Raw genomic sequence first — 17,194 nt, forward strand, 5'->3', positions numbered from 1 at the left:
TTATTTCATTATATTTTCCCTCAGTTTAATCTTTTTTTTATATGTTCTGTTTTAATGTATCGGGTCATTTTTAGCTGTAGTTGTTTTCTTTTATGAAAAGCACTGTAACTATGGTTTGAAAAGCGCTATATAAATACAATTATTACTATTATAATAATTTCTGGCTGGAAAAACTAATATTTGAATCGAAAATTCAAATATTGGTAAAAAATAATTGTAATAGAAATTTTAAATTGACATAGCAGCCTAAAAAAGATATAATATCATTTGTGTGTCGCTCATTCTTTAGTTTACAGGATTATTTTTTGAGTAAACTTGACTAAAACGAGTGTCTTGACGTGTCACAGGCTAAGAAAATATATGTCAATCCAAAGAAATGCGAAATAAAGATAATAAAATAGATCTTTTTTTCCATGTTTTTTTCCTACAATAGTACCAAAAGTTACCTCCGGGAAAAAAATGTTTTCAGGTTTCAATGCTCAGATTTTGAGTTCTCTTAATTTTTTACAATTTTTTTTAATATATAGAATTTATCTAATTCCTCGATAGGGTTTAAATGCATCTTTGCAGTGTCGCCTTTTTAACAATAGATGGCGATAAAGTTGCGTAAGTTCACCGACGAAGAAAAAGAAAACATAGATCTTCTCTTGATGTGATGCCAGCGCGGTGTAGTTTACAGATAGGGCTGCGCTTTATTTAAGGTAAAGGTTATTTTAATCCAAATTAAAAGTGTTATCTTGTGATTAATAGTTAAGTAGCGCGTCTGATGTTATGTCGTGTTAAGATATTTTTCCAAGTTTATTAGATCGACGATGCTAAAATCCTCAACAGAGTAATCCTCTTTCTCAATAGTCCCATCTTTGCTCACCGCTTTAGCAAACGTGGCCTTATCCAGACTCTCAGTAGCAGCGGAAGATAAATGAGTTTCCATCTCCGCGTCTCCGTCACTCGCCGCCACATCTCCAGCATCAGCCGCGGATCCTTGTGAGAAGAAACCCCGAGGAACCATGTCCGCGGAAGAGCAAGTGTCCGCCGCCGCCTCGGTGATCATCGACGCGCTCAATGGTTCCGACCCGAGCCAGAATGAGACCCTCAACGCTACGGCCAAATTCGTGGCCACCCCGGAGGGCACCGCGCTGGCATATGGCAGTCTGGTGGTCATGGCCCTGCTGCCCATCTTCTTCGGAGCCCTGCGGTCAGTCACCTGCTCCAAGTCCAAGGTAACACCCCCAGAAATACGTTTACTTTCATCGGTTAGCTTCCGCCGGTTAGCCTCTTGCTAGCAAGAGTCATTTAATGTTGGGATGAAATAGAAATAACAACAAGTTATTAACGCATTAAAACACTAAAGAGTGTTTTAACTTCACGAATTCACTTGTTTAAATGTTTGACATCCCATCTCAAATCGACAAATGTATGTTTTTTATTTATTTATCCGCGTATTGTTGGTCCGTGTTTTTGTTGACGTCGTGGGGTCAGAGGTCAGTGAGGGTTTGTAAATAATAATGTTTGCAAGTGGATCGATGTCGCAGTTCATTCGACTTTGGCAGAAGATGGACGTCAAACGTCACAGTCGAAGTGAGGAAACCACAGAAGACTTTCTGTCGTTGACTGACGTGTACATGTTGCATCTGTTTGCTCTCTTCTTTTTTTTTTGGGTAGATACGTCGAGCACATGCGCAGTTGCACTCAACTTTTAACAACAGTTTTCTTGTGGGGAAATAATTTATTATTATTGTATGATTTATTCTATTTGTTTATGAAAGAAGATCAAGATAAATTAAGTAGATTTATTTATCCTTTGATGTGTTTACAGTTTACAGTAAGATATTAATGTGTAAAACGTTTGGATCCTCATTAAAATATTGTAAATACAAGGCTAAATAAGTATTATTGGCAATAGTCAAGCGATACAATACATATCAGTGGCAACAATACGATATATATCCCTGTAGTAAGTATATATTTGTAGTATTGTCGAGTACTTGACTCTGGTGTTGCAGAATTTAAAGACCACATTACACTTGACGAAGTCGTAACTGCTTTCATTTGTTTTTAAAACCAAAACATGTCCAAACATCAACTTTAAAAGCTGCTAGGGTATCCTCTTATCCTCAGTCATCGCTGGGATCTTCGTTATACTTTTCGCTGCAGAAGAAATGATGAGCGCTGGCATACAACATAAGATGGAACCATCGCAGTAAACGCTTGTGTTAATTGTAAATAAAACGAAATAAAAAAAACAACCCTTTATTTTGTTTAATACATGCTTTATTGAAATATAAATCAACTATGAAAACATAAATCTTCTTATAAATATCGGATTTTCAAGTATCGATACGACATCATGAAAAATACGGCGACATTTAAGTAAATCAACATTTTCTTTCACCATTAATATTTGCATATTAATTGTAAATAATTAATAAACATTCATATTGATGCAAACAAGGGCTTATACTTGTCTTAACTCGGAGCTTTAATTGGAAATTTTCTGTCTTAGAAATTGTGTAACACTAAGAACTGTGAAGCTTTAGATTAAGTTGTAATCTCAAAATTCTGATGAAACGCTAACTTGAAGAGACGCATTTTCTGTTCTTCAACAAAATATATATTGTAAAAATAGTGATTGAATGATTGTCAAAGGGATTCTGCCTATAAATATGTCAGAATATACGGTTGTTCGCGATTGTGCTTTGATTCAGATTAATAAGGAATCTGACTTTTGTGACTAGAATTACAAAGTGAACCGCAAACTGTAACAAATGGAAAATACGTTAAGTAGAGAAAACTTTAGGCTCACAATTTTTACCCACCTTTTAACACAAATTTATATATATATATATATATATATTTAAAAAAAAAAGCTTTTCTATTGTTTTGATGATGAACACACTTTTCTTGTCGAGTTAGATTTCTTCGTTCTCTCTCTAGTGCTTTGACATCATACTTCTTTATTTTTTTTTGCGCAATTCTTTCCCTCATTATTTTACGCTTCAGAACTGATTTCTTTCTGTCGCCAAATTTATGTTTGCGTTCCTGCACCTGCAAGATAATGTACAGCTCTGCGTTGCTTTTCTTCTGTTGCTTTTCTGATCCTTGTTTCTCCCTCCCTTCCTGTCTCGTCCGTGTCTGTGCATGTTTGTCCGTCCGTGATAGGAGCTCGGAGAAAATGGGTACGAATCTGGGTTCAGAGTGAGTATGAGAACCGCCTTGAACATACAGCCTACATACATGCTCTGGTTGAGTGAAGAGTAAAGATAATGGATTTAGGTTTAGAGAGGTTTAGTGTGTATTTTAATGACGATATGCCCTCACACAAAAAGCTGCATTAGTTTCTTAACTGACTCATTTATAATTTATTATAAGTTGTTTCATCTATTATTTCGGGGTGTTAACATTGTCATGCTACTTCTGCTTTTCACCCGTTTATAAGAATGAACTTGAAATAGATCCTGCTTATCTTTGTAAGTTTGTAAGAAATGCAAATTGAAATGCAAATTGTTTTTCTGTCTCGTTTTTGGTAAGCTGAAGGTCTACTCATAATGAAGGAGTGACGGTTGAACCTAAATATTAAAAATGGCTGCCTTTGATATGTAGAGAAAAGAATAAACTGTGTTTTATCGAGATCAACTCGGCTTCTCGTTTTGTTATCAATTTAATTGTATTTTATTTTCATATCATAAGACATTTTACAGTTAAAATGACTTAATGAGAGAAGAGACTAACGGGTCCAAACTTACTTTAATGACGAGGAAAAAAGGTCTGATTAACATGCAGAAACCTTGAGCAGAACATGTCTCATTTCCTTTTTAATATAGTTATCTTCTGTAAAGAGCTACTGTGTAAACCCAACAAGCCTATCATTTACAGATACTCTGATTCAGAAAACGTATTGTAAACACAACCATGTAATTATTTGTTGCGGCGACAAAAGTAAAGCAAACAATTTTTTATAAATAAATAAGAAATACTTGGTAAATACTTAAACAAATTATCATAAGGTTTTATTAATTTATTATATACAGAGATGTGTATCTTACCCCTTTCTGATTTCATTAATGTTCCTAAATATGTTTTTCTCTTTCTCTTCTTTTTTTTGTTTACTCAGGCTAAACGAAATGTAGTCTGTGAATGAATACTAACAAACTAACTAGAACTGAAACTTCAAACTGGTTCTTGTGCACACTGAGGGTTTTTGCTTGAAGGTTCCATGAATCATATTAACTTAAATAACCTGGATTAGAACTGCTCAAGAAATGCAGTCACTCATTGAACCAAAACTAAAGTTAAGCATTAATATAGTTTTGACTGAAATACTTCTGAAGATAAAAAAAAAATCAATGTCTCTGCGACGTCCGTCTCTGTGTCTCTTCAGAACGCTTCAGAAATGCCAGAGACGATCACCAGTCGGGACGCAGCCCGGTTTCCCATCATCGCCAGCTGTACTCTTTTTGGACTCTATCTATTCTTCAAGGTAACTTGTCTTTAATATTGAAGTCTTTAAAAACATAATTGAATGAAGTATGATTGTTTTCCTTGTAGGTGTTTTCTCAAGAGTACATCAACCTGTTGCTGTCCATCTATTTCTTCGCCCTCGGCGTCCTGGCTCTGTCTCACACCATGAGGTAGATTCAAGTTGTGACTTTAATCGCTAATTTATTCACTTTGTTGCAAAATTGTTGATTCAACAACCGGTTCCTTTGCTTCTCATTTCAGTCCATTTATGTCCAGAATATTTCCATCGTCGATACCAAACAAACAGTACCAGCTCCTCTTCACTCAGGGCGTGGGAGAGTCCAAAGAAGGCGAGTCTTGCTGTTCAGTCGTTTAATAAGTGCTGTCATAGTAACTGTATGACAGTCGTGTGTTTATCAATAAAATGCAGATTAGTAATGAATCGGATAATGAAGATACTATTCCACCATGATGGTTGCCTTAAACATGGAGAAGTTTTATTGATTTATTTGACGGTTGAAAGGTGTGGGAGGTAGAGGTGTCATTCAAACGGCTCCTAATCCCATTACAGCAAAGCCCTTCCAGTAGTTATCAGTCACTGCAAGTCACTGTGGGATTACTAATGGAGTTGCAGTGTTATTACTCCTGTAGTTGCAGTGTTATTACTCCTGGAGTTGCAGTGTTATTACTCCTGGAGTTGCAGTGTTATTACTCCTGGAGTCGCAGTGTTATTACTCCTGGAGTCGCAGTGTTATTACTCCTGGAGTCGCAGTGTTATTACTCCTGGAGTCGCAGCGTTATTACTCCGAGAGTCCTAGTGTTATTACTGCGAGAGTCCTAGTGTTATTACTCCGAGAGTCCTAGTGTTATTACTCCGCGAGTCCTAGTGTTATTACTCCGCGAGTCCTAGTGTTATTACTCCGCGAGTCCTAGTGTTATTACTCCGCGAGTCCTAGTGTTAATACTCCGAGAGTCCTAGTGTTAATACTCCGAGAGTCCTAGTGTTAATACTCCGAGAGTCCTAGTGTTAATACTCCGATAGGCACAGTGTTATTACTCCGATAGGCACAGTGTTAATACTCCGAAAGTCCTAGTGTTATTACTCCTAGAGGAACAGTATTATTACTCCGAGAGGTGTTATTACTGTGCGAAAAACAGCAGCATTATTCTTAAGAAATGCGCAGTGTTATTGCGTGGAAGAAAAGCAGTATTACACTAGTACTTCTCCGCGTGTCCCCGTAGTACTACTTCACCACTACTCTCCTTAGTGTCACTCGGTGAGGCTCTATAATGATACACCTCCAAAATAAAAGAATATAATATTTGAATTATGGAAGAAGAACGGAATCAAAGTGACATTTTTCTCCGTTTTGATACGATACATTCACAAATGAAGGGATGTTGTACATTTTTTAATAACCAGATTTTCTTAAATGTATGATCTAAATTTCCACAGACATTCTCAACTACGAGTTCGACACGAAGAACCTCATCTGCCTCATCATCAGTGGAGTCGTGGGCGTCTGGTACCTGCTCAAGAAGGTCAATATTAATTCAACATTTTCATCTGCTACATGTAGGATCCTTGTGTTTAATCGTGAGCGTTCATGTCTTTATGCAGCACTGGATCGCCAACAACCTGTTCGGTCTGGCCTTCGCTCTGAACGGAGTCGAACTGCTCCACCTGAACAACGTCAGCACCGGCTGCATCCTGCTGGGCGGCCTGTTCGTCTACGACGTCTTCTGGGTAAATGCTCTTCATTATTCTTGATTTAACGGGACAATTTACTTTCTATAAAAAGTATCTAATATTCTGTTTCTTGTTTCTCTCCAGGTGTTCGGCACTAATGTCATGGTGACTGTTGCCAAGTCATTTGAAGCACCGATCAAATGTATGTTTTCATTTCTCTCTCTTTTTCTCAATCTTTATCCATTTCTCCGTTTGGTTCTTCCATGCCTGGGATGTAGTTAATAGTGGGTCAATGTCTCCACAGTGGTTTTCCCCCAGGACTTGTTGGAAAGAGGTCTGGACGCCAGTAACTTTGCGATGCTCGGCCTCGGCGATATCGTCATCCCAGGAATATTCATCGCCCTGCTGTTGCGTTTCGACGTCAGGTAGTGTCGAGTTTACTTTCTTTTTAACGGCAGCATTTGATGTTTTTAATAATTCACGTCTTCCCCCTCGCCTGAGATCTGATGAGATTCCATGTCGTTGCAGCCTGAAGAAGAACAGCAGGACTTATTTCTACTCTAGTTTCTTGGCCTACATCTTCGGACTGGGCCTCACCATCTTCGTCATGCACACCTTCAAACATGCACAGGTGAGTTTTTTCACTTTTCACCAACAACACGCCAAGTATCACTTTGTTTTCTGTGTTGTTAAATTTTATTTTGATTAATATCCTGTTGAAGTTTATCAGTGCCATCACAATATTAAATAGTTGAACATTTAATTTCTTATATCATTATCAAGAATTATAAGTTCTTGTTTTTGTACAAATTATTGATTTAAATTGTAAAAAAAAAAAAGAAAAGTAGAGTCTTTCTTTTTTGTAAAAAAAATAATGAATTGGAAAATATATGTATACATTTTTCAATGAATGCTTTTTTTTTTTTTACACATAAAATCAAATATTTTAATTACAATAATTCAAATTCAATATGTTTAAAATCATAGCCATTTAAACTCAACCACACACTGTTAACAAATGTTTTTTTGTTTTTTTTATTAATATTATTATTTATTAATCTTTTAAATTAATTTTGTGTTTCCGTTCATTATTTTTTTGTCATTTTGTTGGAGTCTGGGCGTGCGTGTGTGTGCGTGTGCGTGTGCGTGCGTGTGTGTGCGTGTGCGTGTGCGTGTGTGTGTGTGTGTGTGTGTTGAATTGATTTGGGGGTGATTAGATTTTTATATGCCTAAATAGTCTGTGTGATAAAATGATATTTACAACAACTTATATTTATCAATTATATTATCAATAATTATCAATTTATATGTTGACAATTTATATGGAAGTTCAAAAGCTAAAAATTAAAAAATGTATATATATTAAATTTCTGCTTTTTTTATTTATTGGAAGAAGAATATCAAACTCTGTGTAAAAATAATTATTTCATTTTTAAAATATAAAAAAAATCTGTTTTTATGTAGAAATTATAGAATTAAATGATTCAAAAGAATAATTTAAGTTCAATAAAAAAAAAAACTGTCTCAAACTATTAAATGTTCAATATTCTGATGCTGATAAACGTACGTATATCATTGTATTAACTTTTATTACCATCAGTAAGTTTTCTGAAATCTTTCAAAATCCTGTTTCGGACACAAATTCATCATGGGTCACAATTTTAATCTCATTTTAATCTAATTTCTTACAACTCGACTCAACTGTTTGTGTGTTTTGCAGCCCGCCCTCCTCTACCTGGTGCCCGCCTGCATCGGCTTCCCCGTCCTCGTAGCAATGCTCAAAGGAGAGCTCACCGAGATGTTCAGGTGAGTTACCGTGACAACTGATCCGCTTCACGTCAAAGAGGCGTTCACTCGAGTAACCATGGAAACGAGTTTACGACCGTTTTCAATGCAAACTAGAGGATTTAAAATAGTTTTCTCTCATGATCATTAATTCTTCTCTAGTCTGTTGACTTCAAGTAACACTCACCGCCATCTTTCTCTTCATTCCTTATTCCCTCCATCCCTCTCCTCTCCTCCTCCTCCTCCTCCCTCCACGTCCCCCGTGATTAGTTTTGAGTCGGCGGAGGAGTTTCTCCCCGGTTCTCCTCGGCTCACTTCTTTCCCAACTGTCAGTGGCTCTCCCTCCAGCCTGGCTAGTTGCATGGACGCCTCCTCTTCAGGGTCGGGCTCCTCCCCTCGCCGCCGCTGGCTGCAGCCCACCTCCATGTAGAGGCCACACCCCCTTTTTGATGGGTAATTTGGCCCTGGATAATGAGCTCCATCAGCCAACCATCCATTTATCATTTACCCCTTTTTTTTCTCCCCCGACTGAAGCCATCTCACCCTTTCATTTCTCAACATCACCATCGTTTAAATCATGTGTCACAACATTTTATTTGTCAAAACAGATGTATGTTTAAGTTGATATTAAAGATAATAGTTTAAGTTTAGAAACAGAGATTGCTGATGTTTGCAATTATAAAGAAACTAAAAAAAACTAAATAAAGTTATGCTGGATTAGGCATGAAATTATGGAAGTAAATCAGGACGAGCAGAATATTCAAAACAAAACTGTTAAATGTTGAAACTTTTATTTTGAAAGCAAATCATTTAATTCAATAATTTCTATATCATTGTATATTAAATTTAAGTAAATACAATAAAAAATATATATTTTCCTTTTAAGTTTGGTATTCAAAACCAAATATTCTTTTAAATTAAATATTAAATTCACATTATCTGGTGCCCCCTTTTTTTTAAAGCTTTGTATTTGTTATTTAATAATTACTATATCAAAAAAAAATCATAATTATATTACCTTTTTTTACACATATAGTTGGATTTTCAAATTTAAATGATTTCAAAGTAAATCGTCAACGTCCAATATTTGTTTTAATTTGTAGCATTTTAAATTCAGTATTAAAATACTGGGATAATATTGCCACCAGATAATGTAAACTTAGTATTGAATTTAAAAAAGCTGTGTTTGATTATTTACTTTTAAATAATTTAAATTTGAACATCAAACTACATATATGAAAAACAAATTAATAATCATACAATAATAAAAACAAATTCAACCTTTTAATGCATAAATTATTACCAAACAAATAGTAGAATGATTAAGAAAACAGCATTTTAGTAAAAACGTTTTAAAGTGAATTCAATCATTAAAAAATCGACTTCCGTAGAGAAATAAAGTGTTTCAATAAAACTTATATTAACTCTCAATGGAGTGATGGTTACAGATAGTAATGATAATTACATTATAATAATGAAGTAATTATTTCAATTTGTTGTCATTAACTTTTTGTGTGATTGAAAACAAAACTTGAAACTTCTAAACTTTTGGTCTAAATGTTCTTCTCACTTATTTGCTGATCCAGAAACTCACTATGGCAGGATTTATCGTTTGTATATTAGAATTCATTTCTGTATAAACAATGACTTCTTGGTGCGCTCTGTTCTAACGTTCTCCGTCTGCGTCCAGGTACGAAGAGACTTCTCCTGAGGATCTGGCACTGAAGGAAGAATCCTCAGAATCTGATAAAAAGGACCAATAGTTTTCATCGATCCCCCCCTTCATCCGACCTGCTGCTGCAGCCACGGTTCACTGGAGCGTCGCCCCAACGACTCCTGGTGAATTTCCTGCGTAAAGGAGTCAAATTTGCCAACATTTGTGTTTCTGTGTCACCATGAGTAAAAACGGCTGCGCACGTTAGCAGTGGTGATCATGTAGAGGTTGTTGTTATTGTCACTTCAGACTGTGCCTAGTTTCCTCCGTCGTCCGATCGCTGCACTCGCACAGGAACCCCCAGAGAATGGTTTTTTTGGGGGTTGAAACCTTCACGTGTTTCCGTTAAAAAGATAAATCAATATTGTGTGTTTGCAGCTTGTCGATGGAATGGGGAACATTTCAATTGAAACTAGCCTTGAAAAGAGTTTGATAAACAGTTTAGCTTTTTTAAATTTTATTTATTTCAATATGAAGAATCTACGACTTCTCTGTCCCCCGGAGTCCTGCAACTGAACTCATCAGCTGTCGATCATCTTCAGTCCAGACGTGCAAACATGAGTGAAAATCTTCCTCACATGTCACTTCTGTTGGAATACTGAATGTACTCTTCATGGTCATTACTCCACAAGCTAAGGAAAAATCATCGTCCTTCTTCAGGCTCAGCACAATATCATTGTGATCGTCGTACATTCTAGTCTTTTGATCGTGTGAAGACGTAAACATGCCTCTGGTACTGATGAAGAGCGAAACAAAAGTGTTCAGAATCTCAAGATAAAAGGTTTATAACCAGATAACGGCAGCAAAAAATGTATAATTAGAATTAGGTATTTTTTGGTTTTGTACTCGAGCTCAACAACTTTTTGTTGGTTTGATCCCCTTGGGCTATTTTCAGCCGTAAATTGTTCATTAGAAATCCTTGATAATGAGGTCGTGCTGCCTTTTCTTTTTTTTTCTTGTTATCCATAATTTCAAATATCAACTTTTATCCATCAGAAAAAGTCATTCCGCACATTACGAGCACCACGGTTTCATGTTGACTTAAGACTCCATCAGTTTGTTTAGGATGTACTTTACGTAGAAAATACTTCCCGAGACCATCGTCTAGTCCAGTGTTTTACCTAATAAGTCAAAAATGATTTAAAAGAGCTGAGATTGGCTGCTCTGTATGTCAATCAAATGGTTATTGGATTGACAAAGTGTACCCCGGTTCGAAAGAAGGTTGAAAAACACTGGTCTAATAAATATTCCTTCTAAATTAAAGTGTAATTCATGCATTATGAGTAAGTTGTGCTCAGTGTTTTTTGGGATTCTCATCCTGAACGACTGATTTCAAAGGGAGTTATTTGAGACGGGGAGCAGTTGTCGGTCTGGTACGGTTCCCCCTTGTCCAGCAGGGAAGCTTCCTGTGACCAATGTGTGTGTAGATGCGTCTAAAGAAAACATGGATCTCATAGTTGAAAACACAATGTTCAACACAATGACGTCACTCGTTGGCGGTTCTGGAAAACGTTTTGACTTGTGTAACACTGTGAAGTTCTGAATGTTCCTTCACATTTTACAGTATCAAACAGATGCTTGGAGACAAGATCTATATCCTGCATCCTTATTATTTTTATTTTATGCTTGCTGTTATTGCTGATATTGACGCTTTTATCCTTTATGTATTTTTGATGTTAAGGGTTTAAGGTTCATGCTCTTCTTGGTAAAGTTTAGTACTTCATTTGTATCTGAAAAGTTTTTTTTTTTTCTTTATCTTTCTGGTTGTATTTGTGCAAATGGCTCTTAATGAGCCTGGATATCTTTTATTTGCAATAAACTTGGTGTTTTGTTCACCATATAGAGAAGCATCACAGATGGTACGTGTGATTTATTTATTATAACATTTAATCTTTTTGCAAAAATTATCATTTCCTAAACATATGTATTTGCTAAGTAATGTTTATTTAAAATATAAAATAAGAGTCATTGTGTTAGACTCTCTCCCTTGGATGTGGAGTGAACTACTCAAATGACTTGAACTCCTAATTTTACTGTACTTTATCAAGAGAAAAAAACCTAAAATAACCTTACATTTTTTGATAAAACGTGTATATATAAAAGAAAGGAATACAGTAATTACAGTAGAGTACAAACACAGTATATATGTTACATAAATAATAAAGCAATATTATATGGAATATTATTTCCAATCAATTACCGATTTAGTACATTGTATTATTTCATTATAAACATACACTAAAACAAATATTTAAACGTAAGTTATATGTGTTTATTCATTATTATTAATATGAAAAATAATTGCTATTCTTTTTAAATAATTGCGAAAAGAACTTAGATTCCAAACTAAATAAATGAGCATTATTTAAACAAGATAATTTAATTTACTATTATTTAGTATTGGAATGAATTATACGCTGTGGTTCATGTTTAAATACAATAAAATACAAACATTAATAATTAATTGTGTTGCTTAATCGGTTTTTCGTTTTATACAAAATATATACTGTATATTAAAAACAAATGGTAAACAAACTTGTCAGACGAGTCTCTTATTCTGAAAATCATCAGGCCCCCCGGAAGTAATTCCAAATATCCGGTAGCCTGCCGAGCTCCACAACGGTTCCTTAGCTCCAGAGTTTCGACTCTGTCCCTGTTGTGCCGTAAGTGCAGCTCAAGATGGGAGAAGCCGACGTGATGCTGAGTCAGTCCGACGAGAAGCCTCCGGACGCGGCCCTGGTGCCGGGAGAGGACTCGGTGGTCTGGAGCCACGAGGTGGAGGTTTGTCTGTTTCACGCGATGATCGGACACAAGCCCGTCGGTGAGACAAACACAGACGAACAGCTGCTGCTTCCTCTGGTCGCTGGAGAACAAGTTCAAACACCGAACCGATCATCGATATCGATTATTAAATTTAAAAAAGTAAATAACGATGTTATTGCAGGAGAAATCTGTCTCAGGCCAGTCAATAATAATGCATTGTTTTAAATGGACAAAACTAATAATGGCTGCAGTTTGACTGTAAATCGAATTGTACCGTTGTTTGACCATTTTACCTACATTTAAAATCGATAACTAATATTAGGGTAAATATAGGATCAATTGCGGAGAAGAGTTGTACAATTTGTGGGTATAGTGTTGTTTTTTAGACACTTTAAACTAACTTAAACAAGTATTATGAATTCCTAAACATGGAGAGTTGCGTTTTAAAACAGAATTATAAGCCAAACATTATGGTCTGTAATGGTTCTGTATAAATAACCAGATTTTTTAACAAAGTAAATTACAATATCTCTCTTCTAGTCTAACAAATCCTAGAAAAACAAAGGTAGTACATTCTTCAGAATAACATCTCCGAAAGAAAATGGAGGTTTCCTATTTTCAATGATAAATTAGCCAATTTATCAAGATAATCTTTTATTATGACTAATTAAAAACTATTAACAATGCCTCAACTTTTACATAAAAATAAGAAAAATAGAGGTATGTGTTGTTTTACTTTTAATTTTCTTCAATCTTCTCTCAGTAGAAGGGTTTAAAACGGTTGGCATGACCTCGCAGTAGCTATTCAAGTAATGATGGGAAGTAATGTTGTTTAAAAATCCAGTACATTGTAGGAACACAAGTAGTGTAACCAGAATAAAAAGCTAAAGTTTTATTTAATTATTGTTAAGAATTACTTCTTAACAGGAAGATCGAATTACTTCTTAACAAGAAGGAGCTGTCTCGCCTGCAGTTGATTCCGAACTCTGCAGCGAGAATTCTGACCTGCTCTAGTAGAAGAACTCACATTTCTCCGATCCTTAAAACTCTTCACTGGCTGCCAGTTTCTTTCAGGATCAATTTTAAAATTCTGGTTCTTACTTTCAGATCTATTCATGGTCAGGCTCCTCCTTACATCACTGATCTGATCCAGCCTTACACCCCAGCTCGGGCTCTGAGGTCTGTGGATCAGAATCTACTGATGGTTCCTGAACACGGTTCTGGACCAGAGGAGAGAAATCCTTCCAGACTGTTGCTCCTAAGCTTTGGAACGATCTTCCTCTCCCTCTGTGTTTGATGATCTACTGACTCCTTTAAGAAACTTATTATGACGTTTTTATTTATTCAGGCTTTTCCTTGATTTTCTGGAACTCCTGTTGTGTTCTCAGTTTTATCTTGACATTTAAAGTATATACTTTATTGAATATTGTTTTGATTGTTTAAGCGCTTTGTGACCCTGGTCTGGAAAAGCACTATATAAATAAAAATGACTTACTTACTTACTATAGCAAGTCTTGCTACTACAGCCTCAATACAATAAAGTCTCTATAATAATCAATAATAAGAAACTTTTATGGCCAGAAAAATAAGACAACACACAAAATAAGCAATAAAAATAAATGAAAGTGTTGAGAGTGGGATTTGAACCTGTGACCTCAGTAAACTGCAAGACGCAAATCAAAGACGTATTGTTGAGGATGTTTACTGATTCAACAAAGTACAAAAGTCTGTGACGATAATAACGTAGGTTTGTTTCCAGGCGTGAACCGTCATTTCCACATGATCTGCATCCGAGACAAGTTCAGTCAGAACATCGGACGCCAGGTCTCGTCCTCCGTCATCTGGGACCACCTGGGGACCATGTACGACATGCAGGCTCTGGTGAGGGTCAACGCCGAGGTCGATGGAAGTTCGAAACCTTCGCTCTTATGTTGAGATTTACTTTCTTGGTTTGTGCAGCACGAGTCTGAAATCCTGCCGTTCCCAAACAATGAGAAGAGCTTCTTTTTACCAGACGACATCATTCAGGAGGTGAAGGAAGGTGAGACGCCTGTTTTAGTTTAACTCGCTTAATAAATGTTAGCATATCATAGAAGTATTTCTCTCAGTGGAGGCCAAATTTTAGTGTTTTATACTGAAAACACATCAAGCTTATTCGGTATTTAAAGGAGACAGAGTTCCTGTGGATTCTTGGAAAAACTTAACGTGTATAAATCTCAAAAATAAGGCCTTAATTGGCATTAAATTCCATAAAATCATAATTTAAAATCGTGAAAACATTATAAGTAACTTGTTATCCCTTTTTCAAATCTCAACATTTTTGGCAACATTTATTTGTTCATTTTGTTATCTCAGGGTCAAGGTGACTCGAAGGCCCGCAAACAAATGTGTTTGTGATAGCCCTTGTTTTTACCTTGACCCAGAAACGGCACAAGCAGTACCCATTTGTTTTCGGGCCTTTCGGGTCAATATGATCTGCACTATAAGAGTCAAGAAAAGTAATTCAGTTGAACCTTTTAATTGTTTTGAATTTATTTTTCAAGTTTTGGTTGATTGTCGAGTTGGTCTTAAATGTATTTTTTAATTATATTAAACTTAATATTTCTTAACTTGACTTCTGCATTAAAAAATAGCAATTGAAGGCAACAATTAAATGTGTTTTACACTAAGAAAAACTTGAAGTTTATTCAATATTTGAAGGAGAATGTGAGTTTGTCGTGGTATTAAGCTTCATATTTTTGCACGTCTTCAGGGAAAGTGGGTTCAGAGGACGACGCCAAAGAGGAGTTCAAGATGGAGAGGGAACCTCCCGCTACACAAGAAGAAGGTGATCAAGCGTTTTTTTTATTATTATTATACTTATTTTACACTTCTTGTTTAAAATGCCATTTATTCTTGCAAAATCTATAGCAGTCGACAGGTTTTTTTTCTCTCTACCTTTTCCCCCCGAAACTGCTGTTGACCAATGGGGCGTGTGTGTTTTGGTCATGTGACGAGAGACTGTGGTTTCAATAAAGTTTTTGAGACTTTTGTTCATGACTTGACAAAGCTTTTACTGAACGATTGTTAAAAAGATCATCTAGTTCAATAGTTTTTATTCATACATACATACAGTAAGTAATAAATAAGTAAGTAATTAAGCTTTATTTGTACTTATAAATGGTTTAAAATGTCCATAAAGTACAAAATAAATATTATGCAGCTTCGTATTACAGCGGAGCCTACAGATAAAATTGGTTTGAGGTCCGTATGTACGACACAATTAATAAAAAAAAAAAGGCTAATAAACTGTGGATATTTGTGAGCCTTATAGTCTGAAGATGTGGTAAATGAAGGTATTATTAAATAATAATGTGTCTGATAACTACTGGAAGGGCTTTGCTGTAATGGGTTTAGGAGTAGTTTGAATGGAGATAGAACCCTGTTGTCCTTATATAGTACACTTTTGTGTCTTACAAGCTGTTACTTGTACACGTGTAGGAAAAAAATATTTTCACACCTGAAAAGAAGTTTGATTTTTATATTGTCTTTTCTTCTCTTTTTTTTTTATATCTTAATAATGTTTGTTTATAATGTTTGTTGTATCTTATCCTGAACACTGGTGTCTTTATAGGTCACAATGTCAATGTCAAATTTGTGCCAGATTTGAAAAATGTTGTCTTACCACACAGGGAGCAACTCATCCGTGAAGATGTCGGAGCGAATAAGCAACAGCCGCGAGAAGGAGCGCGAGCGCGAACGGGAGAAGGAGAAAGGCGGAAGTGAGGGAAGCGCCGCGGCGCCCTCAGCAGGAGGAGGCGCCAAGGAGGCCGAGAAGCGGAAAAGGAGTCGAGCCGCCGATAAGCTACTGTCGTCCTCCAACCCCGCGAGTCCGGGAGGAGCCAAAAGGAGGCGCACCTGAGCCCCCCGGGGAAACACCGAAACCTGTGAGCCTCTTATTCCATGACTGATCGCCGCACCGGAGGAGTAGTCGTCGCCGTGACGACGGCGAATCACTGCTGCAAAAAAAACAAAACAAAAACAGATCTTAAGAGCCTTGAATGTTGTTCGTCCCGTCGTGTGTGATCATATTATATTCTGTAGCAAACGTTCAGTGGCCCCCGCCGTCTTGCTTGGCGTCAAGAGGGAGGCCACGAGTTTACATTTTAATTTTGATGAATTGTTTTTAATGTTTTTTTCGGGTCAAGGTTTGTATGAAACTTAAAGTAGAGCGACTTTTGGAGTAGTTGTAGCTTCTGAAATCAATGAAACGTGTGATGGTTTTTATTTATTCTGAAATGATTTTAAAACCTACCGTCTTTTCTTTTTTTTTTTTATTAAGGAAATATTCAGTTACTCAGTAGGTGACCAAGTTCAGTTCACTGTCGACTTCTGCCGTGCATGTTCTCATCTAACTTTCTACCTCCTGTTTGCTTCTCAACCAATACTTCACGTAGTCTTGAGTCTAAATCACTCACAAAGCAGGTTCAAATTAATTAAACCTTTTCTTTTCTATCTCATTCTGTTTAGTTTTCTACTTCTATGATCTCCCCCCCGAGGAACTGCTTCTCAGCACCTGTTCTCACTTGATAAATTGCAATAAACTTGAAACTCTCTGCATGTTTTTTTTCTCATCTTGCCATTTAAAAGAAATGCCTTCTACATTTTTTGTAAGAACTGTTTTGGTTATTGGAAAAAAAAGACTTTTGCAAAACATCTTCCAGGCGCCTACATGTTTAGCTCTTACTTGTAAGAAGGTTAAATGGATCATTTACTGGTTGTAACATTAAAAATATTATTAACGA

At 36.2% G+C, this 17,194-nt stretch overlaps 2 protein-coding genes across 3 annotated transcripts; both read left to right on the plus strand.

The window, feature by feature from the left end:
- The first annotated feature begins 881 nt into the window (after positions 1-881).
- hm13 (histocompatibility (minor) 13) lies at positions 882-11,500 on the plus strand. 2 transcript variants are annotated; one of them, XM_087781665.1, is made up of 12 exons: positions 882-1,220; positions 3,160-3,195; positions 4,379-4,477; positions 4,546-4,628; positions 4,720-4,808; positions 5,915-6,000; positions 6,080-6,205; positions 6,293-6,350; positions 6,453-6,573; positions 6,677-6,779; positions 7,869-7,954; positions 9,624-11,500. In XM_087781665.1, exons 1-12 carry the CDS (start codon positions 1,008-1,010, stop codon positions 9,694-9,696), a joined length of 1,173 nt encoding a protein of 390 aa, XP_087637791.1. In that variant the 5' UTR covers positions 882-1,007; the 3' UTR covers positions 9,697-11,500. The 2 variants fall into 2 exon arrangements, with proteins under 2 accessions (XP_087637791.1, XP_087637792.1); XM_087781666.1 differs by lacking the exon at positions 3,160-3,195.
- A 756-nt stretch (positions 11,501-12,256) lies between these two features.
- mrgbp (MRG/MORF4L binding protein) lies at positions 12,257-17,194 on the plus strand. Its single transcript, XM_087782232.1, has 5 exons — positions 12,257-12,468; positions 14,170-14,291; positions 14,370-14,451; positions 15,163-15,237; positions 16,082-17,194. Exons 1-5 carry the CDS (start codon positions 12,327-12,329, stop codon positions 16,309-16,311), a joined length of 651 nt encoding a protein of 216 aa, XP_087638358.1. The 5' UTR covers positions 12,257-12,326; the 3' UTR covers positions 16,312-17,194.

The sequence above is a fragment of the Callionymus lyra genome, chromosome 19 (genome assembly GCF_982586985.1).
Source record: "Callionymus lyra chromosome 19, fCalLyr1.hap1.1, whole genome shotgun sequence".
Lineage (NCBI taxonomy): Eukaryota > Metazoa > Chordata > Actinopteri > Syngnathiformes > Callionymidae > Callionymus > Callionymus lyra.

Excerpts from the sequence above, each read along its gene's own strand:
- hm13 (XM_087781665.1), top strand. The coding sequence starts at position 1,008 with ATGTCCGCGGAAGAGCAAGTGTCCGCCGCCGCCTCGGTGATCATCGAC. Across the intron at positions 1,221-3,159 it reads TCACCTGCTCCAAGTCCAAG|GAGCTCGGAGAAAATGGGTA; the intron begins GTAACACCCCCA and ends CGTCCGTGATAG. Across the intron at positions 6,351-6,452 it reads ATTTGAAGCACCGATCAAAT|TGGTTTTCCCCCAGGACTTG; the intron begins GTATGTTTTCAT and ends ATGTCTCCACAG.
- mrgbp (XM_087782232.1), top strand. The coding sequence starts at position 12,327 with ATGGGAGAAGCCGACGTGATGCTGAGTCAGTCCGACGAGAAGCCTCCG. Across the intron at positions 14,292-14,369 it reads TGTACGACATGCAGGCTCTG|CACGAGTCTGAAATCCTGCC; the intron begins GTGAGGGTCAAC and ends TGGTTTGTGCAG. Across the intron at positions 14,452-15,162 it reads CATTCAGGAGGTGAAGGAAG|GGAAAGTGGGTTCAGAGGAC; the intron begins GTGAGACGCCTG and ends GCACGTCTTCAG.